This window comes from Ictalurus furcatus, chromosome 20 (assembly GCF_023375685.1).
Source record: "Ictalurus furcatus strain D&B chromosome 20, Billie_1.0, whole genome shotgun sequence".
Classification (NCBI taxonomy): Eukaryota; Metazoa; Chordata; class Actinopteri; order Siluriformes; family Ictaluridae; genus Ictalurus; species Ictalurus furcatus.
In genome coordinates this window covers 8794740-8822173 of record NC_071274.1, presented here as the reverse complement: position 1 = coordinate 8822173, position 27434 = coordinate 8794740, and the positions used below count along the sequence as shown (strand labels likewise).

General features: G+C 37.4%; 1 protein-coding gene across 1 annotated transcript in view; it reads right to left on the bottom strand.

Moving 5' to 3' along the window:
• slco5a1a (solute carrier organic anion transporter family member 5A1a) overlaps positions 1-23197 on the bottom strand; it is a 32537-nt gene extending 9340 nt beyond the window's left edge. Inside the window, exons 1-6 of the mRNA XM_053651657.1 lie at positions 21712-23197; positions 6073-6510; positions 5270-5402; positions 3315-3517; positions 2594-2758; positions 2300-2498 (exon numbers count right to left, since the gene is read on the bottom strand). Coding sequence (XP_053507632.1) covers positions 2300-2498; positions 2594-2758; positions 3315-3517; positions 5270-5402; positions 6073-6510; positions 21712-22153 — 1580 coding nt within the window. The 5' untranslated portion in view covers positions 22154-23197. The remainder of the gene's footprint in view (positions 1-2299; positions 2499-2593; positions 2759-3314; positions 3518-5269; positions 5403-6072; positions 6511-21711) is intronic.
• Positions 23198-27434: the final 4237 nt, after the last annotated feature.

Here is a 27434-nt window from a genome sequence, read left to right as displayed (position 1 = left end):
AGAAAGAAGTATTGAACACGCTAACGATAAGCAGTTCTTCGAGGCAAGGTAAGACAAGAAACCAGCTGAAATCCGTAAGTAGTTAGAAAGTAATTATACCTCCTATCTGTGCAAATTAATATCAGCTGGGTTAGTAAACTGATGGTCTATAAAAAGCCTTTTTGTTAGCAAGGTGTCACACAAGAAACATCTCATGATGGGTAAAAGCAAAGAGCTCGCCCAAGACCTTCGCAACCTTATTGTTGCGAAACATACTGATGGAATCAGATACAGATGTATTTCAAAACTTCTGAATCTTCCAGTAAGCACCACTGGGGCCATTATCTGCAAGTGGAAGCATCATCACTCCGTCATCAACCAACCACGCACAGGAGCTCCTCGCAAGATTTCTGATCAGGGAGTCAGAAGAATAGTCAGAAGAGTAGCCCAAGAGCCAAGGACCACTCGGAAAGAGCTCCAGAAACACTTGGAGGCAGCAGGTACCATCATCACAGAGAAAACAATAGGCAATGCACTCTACTGCTCACCCTCACCCCGCAAGACTCCATTACTAAAGAAAAGGCATGTCGAAGCTCGTTTAAAGTTTGCTACAACTCATTTGGACAAGCCTATGAAATACTGGGAGCGTGTAGTCTGGTCAGACGAGAGCAAAATTTAACTTTTTCTCTGTCATACTACATACAATATTTGGGGAAGAAATGGCACTGCACATCACCCTATAAACACTATACCAACAGTGAAGTTTGGAGGTGGAAGCATCATGGTGTGGGGCTGTTTTTCATCACATGGTACTGGCAGACTTCATATAATTGAAGGAACGATGAATGGAGCCCTTTACCGGGAGATTCTTGAGAAGAATCTGCTGCCATCCACCAGGATGATGAACATGAGACGTGGGTGGACCACATCTCATGTTCAAAAAATCAAAGTGTTAGAATGGCCCAGTCAATCACCTGACTTGAATCCAATTGAACAAGATTTAAAGATAATATGTTTAGAAGAATGAGTCAAAATCAGCTGAATACTGTGGCCAATTAATTTCTTCATACAGGAAGTGTCTTGAAGCTGTCATTACAAACAAAGTCTTTTCCACTAAGTATTAAATAAATTTCAGTTAGTGTTCAATACTTTTTTCCTGTGCCATTCCACTTTATTACACAACTTTATTTATGGCCTTTAATGTTTGGATTTCTTTAAATGATTGGATGTCTGGTGAAAATTTCATGTGAATAGCCTCGTTGGAAATATATTTACTGAAAAAAATGTTGATGCATTCAATACTTATTTACCCTACTGTATATGCTATGCTTTGTGAGAATTGATCTGAGAAGCTTTCACTGAACTTTGTGTCAGTGTGACTTCTTCCTGAGTTTAGATGAAAGGGAATCAACCACTGCAGGCTCCAAATTCTGGTTCTGTGACTGGTATTGGACAAGAACTTAACACAGGAGAAACCTAGGGCTCAAACCAAGAGTAGATATTCATTAATTATATTCATTAATAATTAATATTCCATTAATTATTTAAACAATCAATTTAACAGGTCACACCTGGGCAGCAAGAAATATGTTCCAATATTTTTGATCACTTGAAGAAAGAAAAAAAGGATGGGTTCAAACTAAAGGTGCCATGTTTTGAATTATTTAACACATCTAGATGTAAATATGAGGAACTGAAAGCTGAAATTCTGATGTCATATTCATTTGATCTCAAACCCAAATGTCTTTAATGTATAGCAAAAACAATAGAATTGGCCTTGCCACTCCAATACTGTAAAAAAGATGAGTGGGTTAAAATTCTAAAACAAGAATAGAAAGACTCCTAGCTGGCTACAGAAAGTGTTTGCAAGCTGTGATATCTGCTAAAGGGGGTGCTGCTAAGTACTGACTTAATAGGTTTTTGTCAGGGTATTTATAGGAATTTAACAAAATAGGATTATATTTGTGAATGTACAGACAAGTATACATTTTAACATTTGTAAGCCATGACAAGGACAGAGCTTTCCTTTTATTTTTATAATCAAAGGATTGTGAATTGGCTGCCAGAGTTTGTGGCTGTCATAAAGACCAATATTAATGACACTGTCTGCAAACAAACAAGCCTCAGGGTTGGAGAACCAAGGGGCAAAAACACTAAGCGAGCCAACAATGAATATCCCTATCGAGGCTATTATATATTCTTTTGTCAGAACATATGCTCTCCCATTTTCGTTTGAATAAGATATGTCATATGCTGCAACAGAACTACAGCACACAGAAAATAGTTTGAGTACTTGGTTTTAAGTATGTAATATTCATACCCAGTAGTGTAGGGTATGTTGATTCCTCCTAGATTAATGCTCTCACAGCCAACAATGAAGAGTGTAGAGAAACAGAGCAGAGACACTCCACTACAGATCATGGCCAGTTTGGCTGACTCTCTTGCTCCCAATTTCAGCTTCTTAATAATATAACCTCCCAGCACTATCCCAACACCAGCACTTGGAACAATTACCAAACCTAAAGCAGAGAGAGAGGGGGCAGAGAAATAAACATGACAGTATAAAAAATTACAGCACAGACACAGTGTGTTTGTGGTATGTGTGATCAGTTACCTGTGTAGATGCTGGCACTGGATGCTGGAACCCCAAATTGAGACTCAATGAACTTGGGGATGAAAGTGATGAAGGCTGTAACGATGGCACACTCTGCAGTGTATGACAAACTCACAAATAAAAATGTCACATTGCTCAAGATACGCAGGGCTGCCTTGGGCAAATCTAGACGGATAAATAAATTGATAAAGAGACAGAAAGGCAGACAAGAATGAAATATTAAATTATAGAAAGATCATAAAAAATCAAAACTCAAATGCCAAATGACTTTGAACTATGACCTAATCAAGGGGTTCCCAAACTTTTCAAGGGCAAGGCTCCCAAATGGCATTAACATTTGACCAAGGCCCCCCTTTTGCAAGATGTCTTTAAAACACACTAAAAATACAGACTTCTGAATAAATCCCCCTCTTTTTATTAATAATTACATCTTTACATTACATTACATTAGGAACTGATTGTGTGTGTGTGTGGTTGTCTGAGAGTGAGAATTTATTTTTCACACCAAATTGTTGAGGCCCCCCGGGTGCCCCCTGGCGGCCCCCACTTTGAAATCCACTGACCTAATCTGATCTTAAAAACCTGACATGAGACATCCCTCAGTACATATTACCCTCTAGTGAAAAAAAATAATCAACGTCCAATACCTACAGCATCATCTCAACATACACAACACTTAACTCCTCTACTGTCTGCTATTTGCTGGAGGCTGAGGGTTTACCTTTGATGTCTTTTCCGAAGCCAATGGAGGAAGAGACGGCTTGGCTCTTCTCCTTCATCACCTCATCATCACTTGGCAAGTCCCCCACACGCTTTTTCTTCCTGCTGCTCTTCTTGTGGCGAGGAGGAAGCTTCTTTGGAAAGGCAAACATGGGGAATATCACTAGCAGCATGGCCACAGCACAGAAAAGAAACCCACTCCACCTGAGACAAAGATATTGGGGTGTTGAGAAAGAGAGAGCAGGGAAGATAGAGATAGATCATAACAGCAGGAAGCCACCGAAGAGACCGAGAGATCGATCGTGTTGAACCCATCACCCCAGAAAGAAAGTAACAGAGAGATAGGTCTCAGGTTCTAAAACCAAGGCTTTACAATGACAGAGAGACAGTGACTTCAAGAAATAAATTTCAAGAGTCAACATGTTTGTAAATGTCTGTGTACATTTGTGTAATATGGGAGGTGTTTTGTGCAAACAAATAAAATTAAGACATCAATTTTTGGTCATAATTAAAACTGAAACAACATGTAAGTACTCTGTCTTTTCATTTACATAACATTAGACTACATATTGGACAAAATGCAAATAAAAAAATAAAATGGATAAATATGCACTGCTTGTGCCAAAATGAAAAGGAAAAATGCAAATGCTCATTGACACAATGATCACCGCAGGTCATTTTCATTTCCCACGTTGCCTTTTCATTTTCAGTTTGAATTTAATTAACATTTTAGAACAATTTAGAAAATGGCACCTTTGTTTAAACCCACTCATTTTTCAAGTGATCAAAAATACTGGAATACGTCACTGACAGGTGTTTCTTGTTGTCTAGGTGTGGCCTGTTTGACTGTTTAAACACTTAATCGCTCTGAATGTGTACTTCTGGTTTGAGTGCTGGGTTTTTTTGTTAAAAAAGACAAACCAATATGAAGACCTGACAGCTGTCTTTGGGAGAAAAGTAAGCCATTTTGAAGCTGAGAAAAGATGGAAAAATCAATCAGAACCATTGCACAAGCATTGGCCATTGCACAAGCATAGCCAATACAACAATCTGGAATGTCCTGGAAAAAAAAAAAGAAAGAAAAAAAAAAAAGAAACCACTGGTGTACTAACAACCAGGCATCAAACAAGTGGGCCAAGGAAAACAACAGAGAAAAAGATTGTGAGAGCTGTGAAGAAAAATACAAAAACAGTCAGTGATGTCACCAACAACCTCCACAAGGTAGGGGTGAATGTTTCCACAATTCATCGTTCAAAGAAGACAGTGAGAACAGAAATATTCATAGCACAAGATGCAATCCACTCATTAGCAGCAAGAATCAGAAAGCCAGATTGGAATTAGCAAAAAAATACCAAGATGAGCCACAAAAGTTGTGGAACCAAGATTAACCTCTACCAAAGATGCAGTTACTGCAAGTAAGGGATATGCAACAAATTAAGTTTATTTACTTTAAGACTGTCTGATCCAATACTTTCGTTCACCTAAAAATTGGGTAGTTTGCCACCAAATGTGCCATGTTCCAAGTTGTTTATCACATTTAGATATAAAATATCAAGAAATGAAAGCTGAAATTCTGATCCATCATTTCATATTCATATTTTGATTTCAAATGTTCCAACATGCCCTGTGTTTTGATTAAATTTTTCTCTAGAGATGAACTGCTAAAATGAACCACAATGTTCAAACTGACAAAGTACAGAGCTAAGTGCTGTAACATATTGAGTATGGTTCAGTGTTCTCTGTGTTCGTGTGATTTTTATGATTTCTACTTGTGCTTGGCAAAGGTTTGTTTCCTTCTTTTTCTGTTGTCATATTTCTTGTTTAATTATGTGCATTGAGAAAACAAAAACCAAAGAGCAAAAAACCCCAAACCTGTCAATTTAGCTCTCATTCAGATTCAGCAACCAGAGTGATAGGTGTGAAAGTGCCTTAAGAGAGTCCATGTGTGCCTCTCACCAGTTTCCTACAAAACGTGGGTCATTCTGGTCAATGTTCACAGCAGTGTTTGGGTCCACGTAAAACCCAATCAGGACTCCACCCAGCAGGTAGCCAGCAGCCGGACCTAGAGCTCCCATTACATACATGATTGCTTACACACACACACACACACACACACACACACACGCACACATTTTATTCTACTATGTTGCTGATACTTCAAATTACTGATGATTTCGATAAATACTAGTGTATATGCGTATTATATTCTAATAAAAACTGGTTGATAAATAGTAAAGCAGGCGGTCTCCTTTTGTAATGTCAGAACAATTCTGCTGTGCTTATTAATATGGGTGGTGAATGCTGTAACTGATTTCTTTATTTTACTGTTTTTCTTCATTACACTGGATTTTCAGTTTAAATTCAATTGCAAAGTGAAACCGAACAAAGACTTTAGTATTACTAAATACTATATGATTTGCCAAAAGGCATCGATTATTACGTTCTTGTTGACGGAGGGATAAAAATTGTCAGTATATCATCCGGTTTGCAACAAAAACAAATATCAAGATATCAATTCCAAATACCACATTCATACTTAAAATAAAGTAAAATAAAGCACTGACTAGTATGGACATTTTCTTTTCCATAAGCTACATTTCCTCATCAGTGATATATATGATCAGATGCAAAAGTGATAGTCATTCCATCACCATTATCAGCAAATTATAACCCATCACTGACCAATCAAAGTCAAAAAGGAATTCGGGGGGGGGGGGGGGGGGGGGGGAAGCTAGTTAAGACAACTCTGTGTTACTTACCCAAGTAAAGCGAAGCATTCTCCTTTTTCACATTATCATCCAGGTAGGTGGGTCCAAGTGTGTAGATGGGCGTGGACCCCATGCCAATCAGAATCTGAGCGCAAATAAACAATGTCACATACAAAGCATGCTCACTGTCTTCCTGGTCCCGTGGACAAGCTTCCGGTCCATCCCTCCTACTGATATTGGTAATGGTGCAGAGCCCCTTCCCCCGTCCTGTATTGTTCAGCTGCTCCAGCTGATAAGGTGGAGAGATGAAGTGAGGGAGGGAAAAAAGTGCAGCACCCACAGCAATGACCATCCCCCCTATGGCAAGCCAGCGTGGCCTCCGGCCCCGTCCACCAAAGTAGCTAATGAAGACGACAATGAGGAGACTGCCTATGTCAAAACAGCTGACCAGCAGACCAGATTCTGAACTACGCAGGCTGTATCGCTTTTCTGTAATAAAAACAGAAACACACATTTCAGTAATTATGACAAGGATCTGAACCCCATTGTAGTTCAGGGGTGTCCAGAACAGTCTGCAAAGTGCCAGTGTGGCTGCAGGTTTTCACTATAACTGGGGACCCTCTGCCCTGCACATTGTGAAGATTTTCCTATATCCTACACTCCACTGCAAATTTGAAGTAGGAATGTGCATGAGTATTAGAATACTTGGTTCAACATTTAAGGTACTAGGCATTTGAATACTATACTGAAATTAGTATATCCATAAGTAATTGGACAGTCACAATTTCTGTACACCATCACAATGGATTTGAAATGTAGACTTTCAGCTTTAATTCAAGGAATTTAACAAAAATATTGCACTAATAGTTTAGGAATTACAGACCTTTTTTACATAGCACCTCCATTTTCACAGGCTCAAAAGTAATTGGCCCTTTTCACAAAGACGTCAGTTAATTCAATTCAATTTTATTTGTATAGCGCTTTTAACAAGGGACACTGTCTCAAAGCAGCTTTACAGAAATATATAAACACAGGATACAGATTTTAAGTGTGTGAATTTATCTCTATTGCGCAAGCTGATGTTGACAGTGGCAAGGAAAAACTCCTTATGATATGAGGAAGAAACCTTGAGAGGAACCAGACTCAGAAGGGAACCCATCTTCATCTGGGTAACAACGGATAGTATGAAAGTAAAAGAAAGTTCATTATGGTTTTTATATGAGGTCTGTTTGTTGATCAGTTAACTTCCGCCTTTCTGCAAAGCAGTGCATCTGTACTTCTGTATTGCCTTCGCATCACAGACTTCTTGAGAAAATGCAGGTATTCTCAACAACAACTTGAAATATGAAAGGTAAAGTTAAGACTAATAATGTATATGTATTTACAAATCGGGTCCTTTTGGTAAAGTTACTGATCATTTCCAATTTACCATTCTGTACCTGTCTTGTGAAAGTAGGCTAGTTAGCAGCAACTTTAGCAATGGGAAAAATATGCATTGCTTTCGCCCTGTGCTGTAACAAATTTACTAAACGCTTCATGTTAAGGGTTTTTACATTAATGTATAATCACTCACCTACTCTGTTATTTAGAATAGCTTGATGGTCTGCACTTATACGGGCGGCTGTAGCTCAGGTGGTAGAGCGGGTTGTCTGCTAATCGTAGGGTTGGCGGTACGATTCCCGGCCCACATGTCTCCACATGCCAAAATGTCCTTGCGCAAGACACTGAACCCCAAAGCTAGCACCTTGCATGGCAGCTCTGCTACTGTTGGTTTGTGAGTGTGTGTGAATGGGTGCATGAGAACCGGTGTAAACACTTAATCAAAGCTAAATGCTAAACCATTTCCATAAGTCTCTCGCAACCGTAGCAAAACACAACAAAAAGAAAACTTAACTCTCGAATCATAATGTTAGAGAACTATTCATCTGAGAAACCTGAAACTGATTAGCCTCCTCAATTATCCTCATGGACCTGTAACATCACCCTCTCACTGTCACCTAATTGACAACTACTTTCAAAACTAGAATGCACAACATTAACCATGAATACATTACTGACTTATGTTACAATCTAGAATCTGTAGCCATCAGCAGTAATGTGGAATTGCACAATGGTTTGCAAAAAGAATTTGTGGCCTGTACTACAGTAACCTAACCAAGAATAGAGACTAAAGATGTTCTATTTGCAAAACAGAAAGCTAACAGATTGATAATATCAACTACCGTTATCCTAGCACCTTCATTAATGTAAGGGCTAGAAAAGACAAAAACACTTACCTTCATAATCAAACAGGTACCTACTCAATGAAGTTGTAGCCTTTATCAAGTTTGGAACATGTTGTAAGTGAAAATTTGTCTGCAAGTCACTGTACATCATCTAGCCATATTTGTGGCAGCTGTACAAGAGACTGGGTGAACTCCACGCTGGTGGCACTAGTATTTCACTCTGCTGGCAGAAGTAAACATACACCGCTTTAAGTAAAAACGGAAGTTGTCTGACGTCATATGAAAAGGGCCTATTGGCCAGGTATGGCCAGTTTCCTCATTATTTCTTCACAAATTAACGAGACAAAATGTCTGGAGTTGATTACAAGTGTTGAATTAGCATTTAGTAGCTGTTCATGGGAATTCTCAATATGTGGTCTAAAGAGGTGAAGAGAAGGCGGCCATCATTAAAAAAAAATCTTTAAAGAAATAAATTAATTAATTAAAAAAAGCCTGCCCAGTTCTGGAGCAAGATTTTTTAGACACATGAAACAAATATTACCCTGTACCAGAAGGATAGAAAGAGAAGCATATGGAAAGGATCATGATCCAATGCATACCACATCATTTGTCAAACATTGTATAGGTGTCACGAATCGTGACGGTGCAGAGATAGGACGGATGCAAGTGCAGGATGAACAGTTGTTTATTAGAAAGAGAGACAGGCAGACAAATCCAAAACGTGATCCAAAACGTAATCCACAAACATGCAAGAGGTCAGGCGATTGGCAAACAGGCATACACGGGGCAAGGCAGGAATCTAGGTCGATAAACAAAACAAGAAACGAACTATGACGAGGGACTGGAAGCGGATAATCCAGCGCGAACTAACTCTAAACATGGACCGTAACTATGACTATGATACGCGCTAAACCAACTCCAAACATTTACTCTTCCGCGTTGTGTGCTGGGAGGCGCGCGGTATATATGCGGACATAATCAGCGTCTAAACTGCTAGCAGCTGAGAGCAATACAGACCCACGTGAAATCCCAGCCAATGACAGAACAGGGAGGAGACATGACAGAAACATAAACAAAACACACGTGTCCAGATGTCACTACGGTCGACAACGGGAAAGCAGGTGCTCGCGCATTCGCGCTTAGAGCACGCTGCTTCAAGGGGGAATCGTGACAATAGGCAGTGTTATGGCATGGGCATTTTTGGCTGCCAATGGAACTGGGTCACTGGTGTTTATTGATGAGGTGACTGCTGATAGATGTAGCAGGATGAATTCTGAAGTGTATAGAGATATAATTTCTGTTCAGATTCAGTCAAATGCTGCAAAACTGACAAGAAGGCGCTTCACAGTACAGATGGATAATGACCCAAAACATACCACAAAAGCAACCCAAGCACTTCGTAAGGCAAAGAAATGGAATGTTCTTAAAAACTACTGCTGGGCCCTTGAGCAAGGAATTTAACCCTTAAACTGCTCAGTAAAAAAAAATATTTAAAAAACAATATAAATGTAAGTCGCTCTGGATAAGGCTGTCCACCAAATGCTGTAATGTAAACAGTTAATGCAATATTTTTCTTAAACCCCTTGAATTAAAGCTAAAAGTACACTTGAATCACATCTTGTTTGTTTCATATCAAATACATTGTGGATACGAATATTGTGTTACTGCCCAAATACTTATGGACCTGACTGTAGGTATTCATTATTCCCTACAACTAGATGAGGTCAGTGAGCAAATGTGAAAACAAAAGGCCAGTCTGGCAATATTTTTATGTGTAGAGCAGCTCCGTTGAGGTGTGGAAGTTAGAGGTTGGTTTCACCTTCATGGGTTTGCGAGCCACATATGAACATCAATGGACACAAATCAGGTACCTCAAGTATGTAGAGCCCATTTTATAATAGAAACTAGCGTTGCACGGTATACCGGTACAACGGTAGTATTGTGATATTAAGGCTTCAAAGTACCACCGATGCCACTGTATTTTTTATACAGTAGTATCGCCAATACGGTAGTACCGTTAAGCAATGTTGTATGTGCTTCAGTTAATACTATTTGCGCTAAAATGACCCATTGTTTTTACAGAATACATACAGGTTAGTAACACTTAATTTAATCTAAATCTTTAAATATTTCCCATTTGCTACCAAGCACGCTAATGTTACGCTAACTGCTTTCTGTAAATACTAATTAAATACTAATTAATTTGCTAGTAAGCGGGCTAACATTATGCTAACCACTACAAGGTGGTTGAAGTGCTTGAATCTGGCTTTTGAAATTTAAGTACTGGAAAACCTAAAAAATAGCACCACTAGATAGAAAATGGCTAAAAAGTGTTTGAATTATAAAAAGTCAATAAAAAAAACAGCGCTAAATAACTCGTGTTTATTTTAAATAGAACACAAATACAATCCTTTTACTCAAAATATGACACCCCGCTGCAGCCCTTCCCTCTCCTCCCACTATTCACTCACTCATTTTGACAGACAGGTTCAGTCCACTTTTCAGACTCCTTTAGTGACTTTTCCCCCCCTCAAAAAAGCACCTAGTGACAAATCTAGTCATGTGTTGGGCAAACCTTAGCTACATTCCATAGAAGAGAGTGACCAGTACTGCCCCGCGCGCATGAGGTCCTGCTTTCACACCGTAGGTACACCTCTCTCTGTGGCCACTCTGTTCAGTGAGTGGCAGAGAGGAGCAGCATATTCATTCCCTTCTAACTTTCTCTCTGAGTGATAATTTTACATGTAAATATAGACAAAATCACAGCACAGCTGTTGTCCTTAAATTATATGTATCGTGATTTTGTCAGACGACATTGTGGTTATAAAATCAGAATTTTTGCAGTGCAGAGCAGCAGCTTGGAAATGGTTTGGAAGCGACTGCTGATTAACAAGTAGTCTTAATGGGCCGCCTTTCAGTCACTATTTCATACTCACTCCGTTGTCTGACAACAGAAACAACGTAAGTGAGAACAGCTTTATTTGGAATTCACTGTATTAAAATACAGTATGTGAGCACAGAGTAGGAAAGAAGCAAACAGATGTAAAGGGCTGAAACCTAGGCAGAATGCAAATACGACTCAATGATGTTATGAATATGCTTATTAGTGCATGACATCATCTAGCAACTTTTAGCAACTTTCCATTGAAAGTTGTTGGCAACATTGCTCCTGTCATTCACCTTGAAGTTATGTTGAAGACAAATCAATGCCTGAGAAATAGAAATTTAGTAGAGCATGGCTGTGAAAGGCACCATATATAAATTGGTTATGTTCAATTATTATTATAAAACTTTTTTTCCCCCATATGTTTGAATGATATCTCTTGTATAGTCATTGAAAACAACAATAAAAAATTTTTGCTTGAAAAGTCCTTGAAAGCCCTGGAATTTCATTATGAAGCATCTGTACAAACCCTGTAGAGAGTTCATGTACGAATTCAGTTATTTATTCCTAATGTTGTGTTCATTCTTAGTACACTGAACATTGTGCTTGATTTGATTGCTCTATTGAACAATACATGAAATATGTGCCACATTGAATTAGTTGCTTGCCAATTGTATGATAGTTTTTCCAATAGCCAATTATTCATTGTCATTAATAAAGTATTAAGAAGAAAATCTGGTCTGTTTTCATTTATATCTATGTATTTCTATAAATTTTGTTCATTTTGTAGATTTGAATTATGAATTAACGAAATATCGTGTGGTATCATGATACTACTTGGCTTTGTAAGATATGTTTATGGTATTGTGACAACCCTAATAGAAACGACTCTACTGTGCTGGCAGATCTAAATCTCTTTTCATTTTGAGCTGTCTGCTGCTCTTGTGGGGCAGTTTTTTAAAATTCATTGGTTTGGTAAATTTTAGAGATGCACTGATGTATCGGCTGATAAAGGCAATTGTTCATGCTATGGGCCATCGGCCGATAGTTTAAAAACGTCCTATGATCAGGGCCGATTATATCCTGTTAGGGCTACACAATTAATCGAATCTTGACCGCAATTACGATTTTGACTGCCCACCATTAATTGAACATGATCGACTGCGATATTAACGTTTAAAGTTCGTCCTCCGCTAATAGAAAACTCCGCTGCAGATCAAATCAAGCGCTTCCTACACTTACAGCCAATCACCATAGAGTGGCGCAGGGATGACATCATTTTGTAGTGCCAAAACCCTGAAATAGAGTTAGCATTTTAGCCCTCGAGCAGCCAGCTTCACTTCGAGCTCCAGCATTTTGCGCGAGGGGAAATCATGACATTAATATGATGCTAAATGGCACTACAAAGGTTGTCAGGGACATTAAACGTCATCACGCCGAACGGGAAAAAACTTTGCAGATAAACTCAGGGCTCTACAGTGCGACCGTTTCACTCGCATTTGTGACTGAAAAATATTTTGTGCGACTGTGAATAAATATTTATTTGCACCGGTGCGAGTGACCTGTTGGGAGTTGTATAATACAATCGGGATAAAAACTACAACTCCAAAATGCATCTACACCGCGCAACAATTACTTTCACACTGCTTTTCATCTCCTCAGTCAACCGAACAATCCTTTATTAAAAAATTCCTCACCAATCATAATCATGAGTAGCAACTGTTCAGTCTGTAAACATACAGTGCACTGCCACTCTCCTTCACTAACTCTAATTCACTTCATTTAAGCTCACGGTTGTCAAATATCAGTAGAAAAGTAAACTCCCATTTCCATGTTTTGATTTAATCCCCTCAAAACACAATATTATCAGCAGACATGGACACTGTACTGGGGGAACCAATCTAAAACTGATAAACAAAAATAAAACTACTAAAATGTAAAGACAGAAAATGCGCTTAGTTATAAATAAATCATTTAATATAAAAAAAAAGACATTAGAATAACTTCATTAAATATAAATAAAATGAGAAATGAAATAATGTTTAATTACTACGAGTTGCATTTAATATCAATTTGACATTAAGCTTAGTAAGCTATTTCTTTAGAAAGCTATTAGCCTTTTTCCTAATATGGATAATTTTTGTGTTAGTCTACTTTTAATTAGGACTCCCTATTGTTTTTAAGATATTTAAAAATAAATATTTTATGCTTGTTTATTTATCAATTAACCAACAGTATCTCATTGCTATTATTTTAACTCAATTAACAGTGCCCATGAGCAGAGAGCTTACATTTAACTGTTTATGACAGACCTCCTGATTAAAGTTTAAACAAAATAAGATTGGTATCTGGATTGGTATCGGCTGTAAAAATCCTGATCAGCGCATCAGTAATGAACAAATTAAACTAAAGCGCTTCCCATCTGATGGGTAAATGAACTCTCCCAATCACATCCTATATGAGATTATTCAGATATATACACAATATACACAGAGTGGTTTGAGAACTGACTCCAGCCCAGAACCATGACAGTGGGAAATGTCTAATAGTGTAGCTTTAAATATATTTAAGAGGAGCAGACTTCAAACACAGTGATGTTTATTGTATTTGTTTACAAGGTGGAACATGTTGATGGTTACAGTCTGTAAAATTAACTGAAAATATGAAATTTAGTTTATTAGAAGGTAAATTAATTTGTCATGGCTCACACTATGTTCCTAAATTCTGTCATAATTGACCAGCTTAAGTTTTCTCATGCCTACTTGTGTTATATTGTGGCATGAGAAAACTTAATAAATGTGAAAGTGCAATAAAAATATGTTGTCACTAAAATCAATTAACAATCATGATAAATAATCGAGATCTCAATATTGATCAAAATAATCGTGATTATCATTTTGGCCATAATCGTGCAGCCCTATATCCTGTCAATCAAAAGAGGGTGGGAAAACACATCGATTTCGTGCTGTGTGTAAAGATGATGTCCCTTGTGTGGAATGATGACAAAACTGCAGTTTGTAAACTCTGTAATCTCTGCACTGTTGTGAAGGAAGTGAGCAACAGCAAAACGGGAAACGCCCCCCCCGGCGCTACTCGTGCACTGCTCCCGCGCTGAATTAAAGTGCCAGCACACTGATGAAAGACTTAAATGAAGATGAGTTGACAAAAAGGGTGTGTGTGTATGTATATATATATATATATATATATATATATATATATATATATACACACCACAGAAAAATATTTGTAAAGTAGTATATTTCATATGCCGTTAATGTTAATATGAATTAATATCATCCAAAAAAAAGAGTTTATATTATATATTACCAGTTTAATGTTCGGTGATGAAGTAGAAATACTTTTGTTTGTGGTGAGTGAATGTGAAGCCTAAAAGGAGGTTTTTTAGAATTCAGTCAATGTTAATATGAATTAATAACATTCAATAAGTTAAGAAATCTTACTTTAATCTTCAGAATGTAGTTAATGTGTTTTCTGTTTATGAGACCAGTTACTGTGAAACAACTTGTTGAAATAGAGAGAATAAAGTTTTTATTTACATTTCTTTCAGAATTGTGGAATTAATTATTATTCATTTAAAAGAAGGCATAAAAGGCAGAGCTATCGGTATTGGTTATTGGTATCGGCCGACATCACTCTGAATAATCAGTTATCAGTATCATCTGAGAAATCAGAAATTTAGTATCGGTGCATCTCTAGTAAATATATCAAGTAAATATCTGAAGTGATCTTAAAACTATTACAGACATGTATTCCTACTGTGATCATATAAAATTTGTCAATACAATAAGATTTTGAAACATCCTGCCAGAAGTATTTAAGTGGATGAAGCCTCTTAAACTTTTTCATTTTTGTTTATAGAATTTCCTTGACATCATCTTGGTTTTACCCGACTGCTGAAGCCATGGTATAGAAAGAGCTTACAAAGCATGTACAGGACCTCACGATCCAAAACCACCCTAAACCATGTGGCAAAATGTGTTATGGTCTGATGAGACCAAGGTTTTGTTCTGAGCAGAATTATAAAAGATACAGTCCCCTCCAAAATTAGTGGAACAGCAAGGCCAGTTTTTGTTTTTTTTTTTTTTTACTGTAGACTGAAAATGTTTGGGTTTGAGTTCAAAAGATGAATATGGGAAGAGAGTTTAGAATTTCAGCTTGTAAATCCTGGTATTTATATATAGATGTGTTAAATTACATAGAACATAGCACATTTTACAACAGACAACCCAATTTGCAGCCGAGGAAAAATATTGGAACATGTGACTGACAAGTGTCTCTTGTTACACAGGTGTGTCCTGAACATCTATTCTTGGTTTTGCCTTCAGTTTCACTGGTGAAGACTGCATTTGTTGTTAAAATGTATAATCCAACATTAATATCAGAGAGCTGTCTGGGAGAAAAGGAAGCTACTTTGAAGTTGAGAAAAGAGGGAAAATCAATCAGAGGCAGAGGTTTGTGAGATCGGCAAGTTGAGAGAAGCACATGATGTACAGTGTTACTCTTGTCATCATAATGGCTTATTTACAGTATTTACAAACTTGTTCGGTTGACTGAGGAGATGAAAAGCAGTGTGAAAGTAACTGTTGCGCGGTGTAGATGCATTTTGGACTTCCTGTAGTTTTTATTCCGATTGTATTATACAACTCTGAACAGGTCACAGGTGCAACTAAATATTTTTTCACAGTCGCACAAAGTATTTTTCAGTCGCAAATGCGAGTGAAATGGTTGCACTGTAGAGCGCTGATTAAGGCTAATCTGAATTTTGCCAAAACACACTTTGAGGATCCTCAAATCTTTTGGGAGAATGTTCTGTGGACTGATGAGTCGAAAGTGTAATTGTTTGGAAGACAGGGGTCCTGTTACATCTGCCGTAATCCAAACAGAAAATTCCACAAAAAGAACATCATACCTACGCTCAAGCATGGTGGTGGAAGTGTGATGGTGTGGGGATGCTTTGCTGCTTCAGGGCCTGGCCAACTTGCAATAATTGCGGGAAACATGAATTCTGCTCTGTACCAGAAAATCCTGAAGGAGAATGTCAGGTCTTCTGTCTGTAAGTTCAAACTCAAGTGCAACTGGATTATGCAGTAAGACAATGATCCAAAGCATAGGAGTAAGTCCTAGTCCTAGAAGTAAGTGAAAGACTTTTCTACAGTTATCGGAAGCGTTTGGTTGCAGTTATTGCTGCTAAAGGTGGCACAACCAGATTTTAAGTTTAAGGGGGCAGTTCGTTTTTCACATGGTTAAGAGGTGTTGGATAACTTTTTTGCTTCAATTTAAAAAAAAAAAAAAGATTAAAAACTACTGTGTGTTTACTCAGGTTGCCTTTTTTATGTTGTATTTCATTTGAAGATCTAAAACTATTTATTAGGAGATATACACAAAAACAGAATAAATACTTTCACACCACTGTACAACAGACTTTGCAATAATCCTCTTATATTCACCCGCTTAAATTAGGGTACAATTACACTTAATCTTTGCATAGCTCTTACACTGTAAATCAAATCAAAAACTAAGAGAAAGGCACATAAACAGAGCTATGTTGCACCCTCTTAAATGCATGTGGCAACTACACATTACTTTCCTACAATTAATTAAAATCTAATAAAGGACAACAATATACATCTCTTATCTTCATTTATCAATTTATCATGTCAGTCGGTCTATTTTTTTAACCACAATCACCCAAATGCTGCAAAGGTAAATAATGCTATATGCTAACACATGTTAGTCATGTTATCAGTATGTAAAAGTATGTTTACTAATTTAATAATAATGATAATAATTAAAGCTGCAAACAGCATTTTCAGGGGCCAAGCACCCAGAACCACACATTCACAGACGCGTTACAACTGTTGCATAATAGATAAACGGATTCAAGAATGTTTTGTAGCTTCATGCATTTGCCAGTCTGTCAAGCATTACCGTTTTGAATATCAATATGCCTTTGATAGGTTTTGTTCAGACAGGTCTCAAGATGATGTGAGCCATATTTTGTGAAGATTATTCCCTCATTATTTCAATTGCAAGTAAGCAGATAAATGGTGTAAAGCTGATATCAAGTGTGGCATTTGCATTTAGAATCCGTCATTGTTAACTCTCAATATGAAGTCCAAAGAGCTGTCAGTGCCAGTGAATTAAGCCATCATTAGACTGAAAAATCAAACCAAACCCATCAGAGAGAGTACAGAAAACAACTGTGGTAGAGTAATTCTTTCCCTGGTAAAGAAAAACCTCTTCACAACAGTTGTCTAGATCAAGAACACCCACCAGGAGGTAGGTACATCTGTGTTAAAGTCAAAAATCAAGAGATGTCCATCTTGTGGAAATCAAGGTTTTCCACAAGATGTAAACCATTAATCAGCCTCAAAAACAAGACGGCCAGATTAGAATTTGAATTCTGAAGTGTATAAGGTTATATCTGTCCAGATTCTGCTAAATGCTTCAGAACTCATTGGATGGCGCTTTACACTGCAGATGAATAATGACCCAAAGCATACAACTCAAGACTTTTCAAGCAGGACTCTATACTGCAACCATTTCACTCACATTTGTGACTGAAAAGTACTTTGTACGACTGTGAAAAAATATTTAGTTGCACTGGTGCGAATGACATGTTCGGAGTTGTATAATACAATTAGAATAAAAACTACAGGAAGTCCAAAATGCATATACACCGCACAACAGTTACTTTCACACTGCTTTTCGTTTGCCAGATATCACTAGAAAGTCAATTCCAGTTTCCATGTTTTGATTTAATCCCCCAATAAACACAATATTATCAGCAGACATGGCAACACTGTACTGGGGGAACCGATCTAAAACTGATAAACAAACAAACAAACAAAAAAAATAATAAAATGTAAAGACTTGCGTTTAGTTATAAATGAATTATTTAATATAAAAAAATAGATATTAATTAATAAATTCATAAAATATAAATAAAATGAGAAATGAAATGTTTAATTACTATGGGTTGCATTTAATAGAATTTTGAATATCTTAGTAGGCTATTTCCTTAAAAGGCTACTAGCCTTCTTTTTCAATAGCCTTCAATATGGATCATGTTTGTGTTAGTCTACTTTTAATATTGTTTAAGATATTTAAAAATAAATATTTTATGCTTGTTTATATATCAATTAAGCAACAGTATTTCTCATTGCTATTATTTTAATTCAATAAAAAGTGACCATGAGCAGAGAGCTTACATTTAACTGTTTATGACGGACCTCCTGATTAAAGCTTAAACAAAAAAAAAAGATTAGTATCTGGATTGGTTTTGGTCAATCAAGATGACAAGAAAGCGGCATCGGCTGTAAATATCTTGATCGGAGCATCAGTAATGAACACCATTAAACTAAAGCGCTTTGCATCTGATGGGTAAATGAACTCACCCAATCACATCCTATATGAGATTATTCAGAAAAGCCTCTATACACAATATACACAGAGCGGTTCGAGAACTGGCTCCAGCACAGAACCATGACAGTGGAAAATGTCTTATAGTGTAGCTTTAAATATATTTTAGACGAGAAGACTTCAAAGACTGAACATTGAGGTTTGTACGGCTCATAAGATTAACGCTGATATCTGCTATATAAATCTGCTATACAAAAACATTCTAGATGTCAGTTTTTAAAAAAAAAAATCCTTGAACTTGTAGGCTGCCATTGATGTTTATGTCGCAGTGCATTCTGGGTAGTGACATCAAATGGTTGCAACGGTCTTGATTCTCCAGCGACCCTAAAGCGATTTAAACATGTCTTCAGCCTTTTCAATCTGAATCCAAGCGTAACATATGTGAGGAGGCTAATATAGAAGACATTACTCAAAATGTACATCAAAATGAAGACGATCAGAGGGGTAAGGAGGCGAGAGTGGGGCAAAATCCATGGTGTCTGTGTAGCAACTGCACAGCTATGCCAACCGAGAGCGTTTGTTCCTCAAGGTAAGCATATGGATTAAACTATCATTTTATGATGAAACATATTCTAATCTCAATCATTTTTAGAGATTATCAGCCATCTCGCCATCGTATACTTTATCCTGTTAAAATTCCTATGGCAAGCCCGCTGTCACCATGTTATGAGCAAATCTGTGCTACCTACACAGCTTCTGTGTACGAAGGTAGACATATATTTGGAAAGCTAAGATTCTTGTGATTCAATAGAAACCATTTTGAGCTACAATGTCTCTGTCAGACCACCGATATACAAACACTTATGAAACAGAGGCTTACGAAACTTTGGGTATGCCTTGCCTAGGCGTCTTAGGCTAATTTTACAGGAACTTTACATTATGAGAATATACAGAAAAAAACACACTAACAAGATGCTTACAGGTTTGATTATATTTACAGATATCCCCTGTATCACAGCACACAAGAACTAGTAAATTACAGACAATTTTCTTGTAGTAGAAGATGTACTGACTCTTTAAATCTGAAGCCTTAATGAAGCACATTCAAATAAAACAGCCACAGCATGTCAAATAAGTGTTTAATACATTATATAGCCTAAAGTATGTGGACACCTGACCATCACAGCCATATGTGGGCATTCCCCAAACTGTTGCCACAAAGTTGGAAGCACATCATTGCCTAGAATGTCTTTGTATGCTGTAACTAAGATTTTCTTTCACTGGAACTAAGGGGTCGAACCCAAACCAGTTGTAGCAGGACAATGCCCCTGTGTACAAAGCGAGGTCCACAAAAACGTAGTTTGCCAAGGTTGGTATATTCCAAAATCCAGTGGAAAACCTTTCCTGAAGAGTGGAGGTTATTATAACAGCAAATGGGGAACCAATTCTGGAATGGGATGTTCAACAACCACATATTGGTGTAATGGTCAGGTGTCCACACAATGTATGTTCTCTCATATGTTCTGCCCATGGGGTTTCCTCCCAGGTCATGTCATACCCCTAGGTGAAAATGAGTGTGCAAATGTGTGTGTAGGCATTAGGTTATTACACTGTCATGGCTGACAAAACACTGATTAAAATGCACCTCTGTCTATTGCCATCTACCCATTAATTTTTTTACCACATGAAATTCCTTATGCCACCATAGTGCTCTCTGGACCCATCTCTGACTCAGATAGAGCAGGTGCTGAGGATGAAATAAACAATAATAAAGATAACTGTTGCCTCAGACTCAACTGCTGTTCATAATATTGAAGGGGGTTCAAATGGGATGCATATATTTGCATTCATAACTTTTGCATTAAAAAAACATGAACATATAGTTACAAGCACATGTGAAGAACTGAAAAGAAAATGATCAAAGAGGTTGAGTGCCATAAACATCTTAGAACAATGTTTTTTGTGCTAAAAGGAGTAAGTTTAAAGTTAATACTGTTCATATTTTAGTTTCACTTTATGTTGGCTATAGTTCAGCTTGTCACAGTAATTTGCAGAACTACTGCTCCGTCATGCCAGGCTTTTGGTTAAACTGAGCCATGGTGCCAGTTGTTTTGTCTTTTTCCTGACTGTAGGCTATATGCAACTTTGTTCATGCGCTAATAGCCTATTTTAGAGCAAATAAGCAGATTAATACTGGAAAATTAAATTTCCACTAATTAACATGTTGACAAGATACAACTAAGTTTGTGCATGATAAAATTACCTCTTGAAGGCTTTTGCTTTTTACTATTATAAATAAAAGAATTTGTATATGGAGAAATGACCTTAGAGAAATCACCTTAGTTATTACTGCCACACGTTAAATTTGTTTGTGTACCAGACTATAGAGCCCAATGCAAAAGACTGTTAGATATCAGCAGTAGAGAACTTCAAATTGTTAAAAACAGTCTGAGCATTAAGGTATAAAAAGCAGTAAGGAAATCATTAAATGCAGAAAAAGGGGAGTGTCTAAAGGCAGTGGGTTTAGATCCTTAGTGTCTGGAGTCTGAATTACCTTGATAACAGAATATCCATATGTTTTCCAAACTGTTCATGCTTTAGCAGGTTAGAAAATGTAGACCTTTGCAGTCCAGGAAGCTAGCGAATAAGCTACCTAATAAGTGAGTTTCTGCTCCCTCAGGGCCTTAGAGTGCAATAAGATATCAATGCTAGGACCATAGCAGGCTACATGAGAGTTGGAAGGGAAAGATGAAGAAATGAAAATTAAGAAGAGACCTTGGTGACTGAGGCAGACAGGTGGAGAGTAGAAAAGTAAACGATAACAGAAGGAGTAATAAGTGGTTACAACAATGCCATATTTCTGCTGAGGTTGTTTTCAAAGTGATTATAAATGAACTAAAACTATGGACAAAAGGACAATGAACAAACACCCGTGGGACACTTTAAAAATGTGGCAATGTGGTAAGTGTAAATATGTGTATTCTTACCTTTACAAACATGTTTTGTAATATCATGTTTGACATGTTTTGTAATATCATGTTTGACATGTTTTGTTAAATCTTATAAGTTTTCTGATATCTCGACGTAATGAATTTTTGACGCCATTTAATAAAGCTTGATTTAAGAATTAAAGAGACATAAAGTAAGGAATAGAAAGGAAGTTAAAGAAAGGAGAGTGAGTGTAAATACACTCTTTACCTATAGTGGTGATGACGCTGCTGAGGTAGCCGGACACCATGAGCGACTGAATGAACGTGAGGTAACACATATAAAACAAGAAGCAACGCGAGTCCGAAAACAGCATGCGCAGGTAGGCCCTGAGGGATACGCGCGCCAGCTGTGAGGGGAGAAACGCTGCGACACGGCGCCTCCTCCCCGCCGCACCGGCCGCGTCCCCGCTGGAGGAGTTAGGAGGCTCCTCCGTTTTGGAGGGGGAGTTGCCATCCACCGCTGGGACGAACGTTTTATCTTTTTGTGGGGGATTTTCAGGCCCATCTGTATCCAAAACTTGTCTTGCGTTGAGCGTAGGAAGGCTTTTTGATTTTTGCGCCTGGACAGAGTTCTCACACACATCAGCCAAAGGTTTCACACATGCGGTGGGATCTTCATCCGCAGCGTTTTCTCGTTCACAGGAGGCCATTCTGAAGCAGGAGGGTACGGTTTTTAAGGGGGGGGGGTGGTAATATTTCGGTAGCAGCTCCCTACACCCAGATGCAGTTTGTCCTCACTGAGAATATTCGCCGTATACCACTATTTTTCTTCTGTAGCTTAGCATGTTGGAGTCGCCTGCGGTTGTTTCAAGCCAAAACCCCGGAGTGGAAGGACTCATTTGCGAAAGTAGCTTGTGAAGGACAGTGCTTGGCAGCGATGTTGTCTTCCTCAACAACAATAATCACTGTGGCCATAGACTAGCTAAATTTAATGAATTCCTCAAATGTTTTTCCTATTAGAACAGGATGACACTATGGCACGGACTAATATAATAGCTTTAAATTCCTAGCCTAACCCTAGCCAAATGCCTTTATAGAGGCAAGAAAACAGATTATCCCGATACAAAGCATTCACATCATCCAAGAGGCTATACTTCATGCAGAGTAAAACATACAATTGGTTAAAAATACATGTCGTAGATAACACCACAGTTGGCTCACAGTGCCAAGTAAACATATTCTAAAATCCTAACTGACGTGTTCAAAAGCAATAGTACTGCAACCCCACAGCGCAGCAGTTTAGCGCAGTTAGCATGCTTCAAGTGAGCTCACCGCAACGTCCCGACAAAACAAAACAAAAAACGGCACCCTGTGCACTACCGAGGGTATTTTCCCCTCTCAGCACGCACGGATCCATTTCAAAATCGCATGATGAACATTTTTATAGCACATCAAAAATTATTTGTCTTCTTATGATATGTCCTTTGTAAGTAAGGGTCACATGAATTGCTCTTTACGGCGCATCGCTCGCGGGAGAGACGTACTCACTGCGGCGTTCAGTCAATTATATGGAAAGCCACTGGTATCAAAATATGTTGCTATCCGCGTTACCACGATAAGGTCCTCTGGTTAATATAGTTCTAACCAGGGTGATTTTTAATGACACTATTAGTCATATCAAACGCATATTACACATAGTCAATTCCCAAACTGTAGGGTACAACTACCAGAAATAGTTGTTTTTAATTATTATGAATCAATTCAGCAGGTCCAGGAGCATTGTCAGACTATGTTCACTTTCTATTTCATTCCCTTGCAAATAGAACAAAATGCAATATGCTAGCTCATCATCACGCAATATTTTCAACTTTCAATACCATTTAAAATAAAATCCACAGACTGAGTCTTACACCACATATAAACATCAAACTAAAACTTTAATACAACTATCTGGTGTGACCCCCTTGTGCAGGAATAACTTCAACCAAACAATTCTGGTAATTGTTGATCAGTCCTGCACATCAGCTTGGAGGAGTTTTAGGGCATTCCTCAGTACAGAACAGCTTCAACTCTGGGATGTTGGTGGGTTTCCTCAGATGAACTGCTTGTTTCAGGTCTTTCCACAACATTTATATTGGATTAAGGTCAGGACTTTGACTTGGCCATTCCAAAACAGTAACTTTATTCTTCTTTAACCATTCTTTGATCGTTGTCTTGCTGTATGACCCACTTTCTCTTGAGATTCAGTTCACAGACAGATGTAATTAAAAAAATTTTAATTCGCTGGTATACTTCATTGTTCAATCAATGATGGCAAGTTGTCCCGGTCCAGATTAAGCAAAACAGGCCTAAACCATGACACCAGCATGCTTCACAGCTGGGATAAGGATCTTATGCTGAAATGCAGTGTTTTCCTTTCTCCAAACACAACGCCTCATTTAAAAACAAAAGTTCTATTTTGGTCTAATCCTTCCACAAATAATTTTTCCAATAGCCTTCTGGCTTGTCAACATGAACTGCAGAGGGGCAGCAGTGTTCTTTTTGGAGAGCAGTGGCTTTCTCTTTGCAACCATGCCATGCACACCATTGTTGTTTAGTGTTCTCCTGGTGGTTATTCCAGAAAGTAGGTTATGATTAGAGATGCACCGATGTATCGCCCGATAAAGGCTATTTTTCCCCCTCTCAGTCGATAGTTTAAAAACATCCAGTGATCAGGGCCGATTATATCCTGTCAATCAAATGAGAGCAGAAAAACACATCGATTTTGTGCTGTGTGCAAAGATGATGTCTCTTGTGTGGAATGATGACAAAACTGCAGTTTATAATCTCTGAACTGCTCAAATTTTACACCGGAAGTAAATTTTATGACGCAGAAGTAGAAATGATTTTGTTTGTGGTGAGTGAATGTGAGCCTAACAGGAGGTTTTTTAGAATTCAGTCAATGTTAATATGAATTAATAACATTCAATAAGTTAAGAAATCTTACTGTAATCTTCAGAATTTAGTTCGTGTTAATGTTAATTTGAGTAATGTGTTTTCTGTTTATGAGACCAGTTACTGTGAAACAACTTGTTGAAATGGAGAGAATAAAGTTTTTATTTGCAATTCCTTCAGAATTCTTTTAAATTAATAATTATTCATTTTAAAGAAGGCATAAAAGGCTTATCGGCATTGGCCGATATCACTCTGAATTATCAGTTATCGGTATCAGCTGAGAAATTTAGTATCTCTAGTTATGATACTTACCTGGGTTTACTCAAGAGCTAACGGATCTCAACTTTCGGTTCCAAAAACGGAGATAACTTCCAGGGTATCTAAGTAGCCATAGCAACTTACTCTCTGAACATAACCTGGTCCGGAGCAGGTTATGTTCCGGGATTAGTTTGTTTCAGAGAACTGACTGACCACAGCGTGCCCTTTTGAAAAATATCCTGTTGACGAGGAAGCACGGGTTATATGAAATCTTTTTCATAACCAGATGAATATGAATATGCGGGAGTGTTACAGTTTTTCACGAGAATTGTTAATTTATTTAATAAACCTTTTGAAACCTCACATCGTTAATGTGACACATCGTGGATCAGCACTTAGCACCAAGCACGTTTTATGTATTACCCTTCATTTTGTTGCCACATGGAGCTTTCTGTATATAAAGCGAGTGATGCAGAGCATGTGAAAAAGACAACGGTGTGTAGGGCTGTTCATACAGTATGCCTTGCACTCAAATGGGTCCTACACAATTTTGTGAAGTTCCCTGGCCATAAACCATGATGAACCATTGATGAAGATGACAAGAGGAACCCCAGTGAACCAAAGAGAGGGCAGGGAGGTACCAGATGTGGTCTGCCAAAATAATTTCCAATTAAATGACTAATGCACAAAGTGAAAAGTCAAGTTTTGTTCATTTGTTTCTTTATTTCCTGTAATTGAAAAAGACATTTGTATTTATTGCTTTACCATTCAACAATAAATGACAGCATAATCAGCCCTAGGCAGTGCTCTAGCAATTCAGTTTCAAGCCTGGCCTTTTTTATGTTCAGCTTTTCTTTTTTTTTTTTTACCCCATTTGATCTAATAGGGGCACTACAATTAAGATTGTACACAACATGTGTAGTAAAATAAAATAAGCATGCATAATACACAAGTGAAACATTGACAGCAAAGTGTTATTTCAAAATGACTTTTTCAAACAGTGGCAGTGTTTATGGTCATCCTGAGGATATATCACTGGAAACTTTAGTAAGTCATTAGTATATGTTATACCTACATTTTACCAAGCCCCTTATATCATGAGTCGCACATGATTAATTGACAGTGCCAGCTCGTCATCCGGAGTGAGTGAAGGTGGTGGTTCCACACCCATTTTACGGGCCTCAGCCTTCTTCCTGTTGGCTATGTAGAACCTAGAGAAAAGTTATTATAGAAGGTAGGCCCAAGTAGTCAGGTTACAGTTTAGGAAATTTATGAAATATTACCTTTTTGGAGAATGTTTTTGTGGTTCATTACACCTGATAAACTATGGAGCCTATATATTATTATCCAATGTATTATGTACAGTGTTAAGAAATTGGAGGACTAAAAGTAAAGGCTTATGTATTAAATGTAATGATTTAATAGATAGGTCTAATCTAATAGGATCAATGTTTAATTTTACTTAATAATGAAAGGGAATTTTTCGTACAATATATATATATATATATATATATATATATATATATATATATATATATATATATATATATATATACACACACACACACACACACATACTAGAGATGCACCGATACTAAATTTCTCAGCCGATACCGATAACCGATTATTCAGAGTGATATCGGCCGATACTAATAGTTCTGCCTTTTGTGCCTTTTTTTAAATTAATAATAATGAATTCCACAATTCTGAAAGAAATGCAAATAAAAACTTTATTCTCTCCATTTCAACAAGTTGTTTCACAGTAACTGGTCTCATAAACAGAAAACACATTACTCTAACTAACATTAACACATGAACTAAATTTTGAAGATTAAAGTAAGGTTTCTTAACTTATTGAATGTTATTAATTCTTTTTAACATTGACTGAATTCTAAAAAAAACCTCCTGTTAATCTCACATTCACTCACCACAAACAAAATCATTTCTACTTCATCATTGAACATCAAACTGGTAATATATAATATCAACTTTATTATATATTAACATTAACTGGATATGAAATATACTACTCTGTGCAAAATATATTTTTCTGTGCAATATATACTTTGTCAACCCATCTTCATTTAAAAGTTTCAACAGTGTACCGGCGCTATAATTCGGTGCGGCAAAAAAAAAAATTTGACTCGATGCCAAAAATCCCGCTTCACTGCTGCAGCATCCAGTGTAAAATTTTAGCAGTGCAGAGCTTGCAAACTGCAGTTTTGTCGTCATTCCACACAAGAGACATCATCTTTACACTGGCATAAAGTTGGCTTGACTTTGGACTTTCAATATTCGCGGATATTCGCAAATTAAGGGACCATCTCTAACATTACATACGACATTGGTATACATGTTTCTAGCTTCAGTAGCATTTGAAGGAAATGACAGTCATAAAACCAACTGTATAGCATTCATGAAGGTGTCAGCTATAACACACACCTTTTAGATTTTTGATATTTAATTAAAAAAAACCGATCAAATCATGTGTAATATTTGCCGCGTACAACCCCAATTCCAGAAAAGCTGGGACACTGTGTAAAATGTAAATAAAAACAGAATGCAATGATTTGCAAATCTTTTCAAAGCAAGATATGGTCACTGGATTGAAAACCAGTAGACTGAAGTCTGATGTGAAAGTGTTTTAACTTTAAAGAGTTTGTAGCACCATGAGTAAATGAGTTATTTTCATGTGTTTGCCAGTTTGCTAAAGGAAAAACATCTGTGGTTGGTCATATATGCCAGGTCTGTCAATTGGCATCTTTCTTTGGGCATGTTTATTGATACAACGATCAGCCA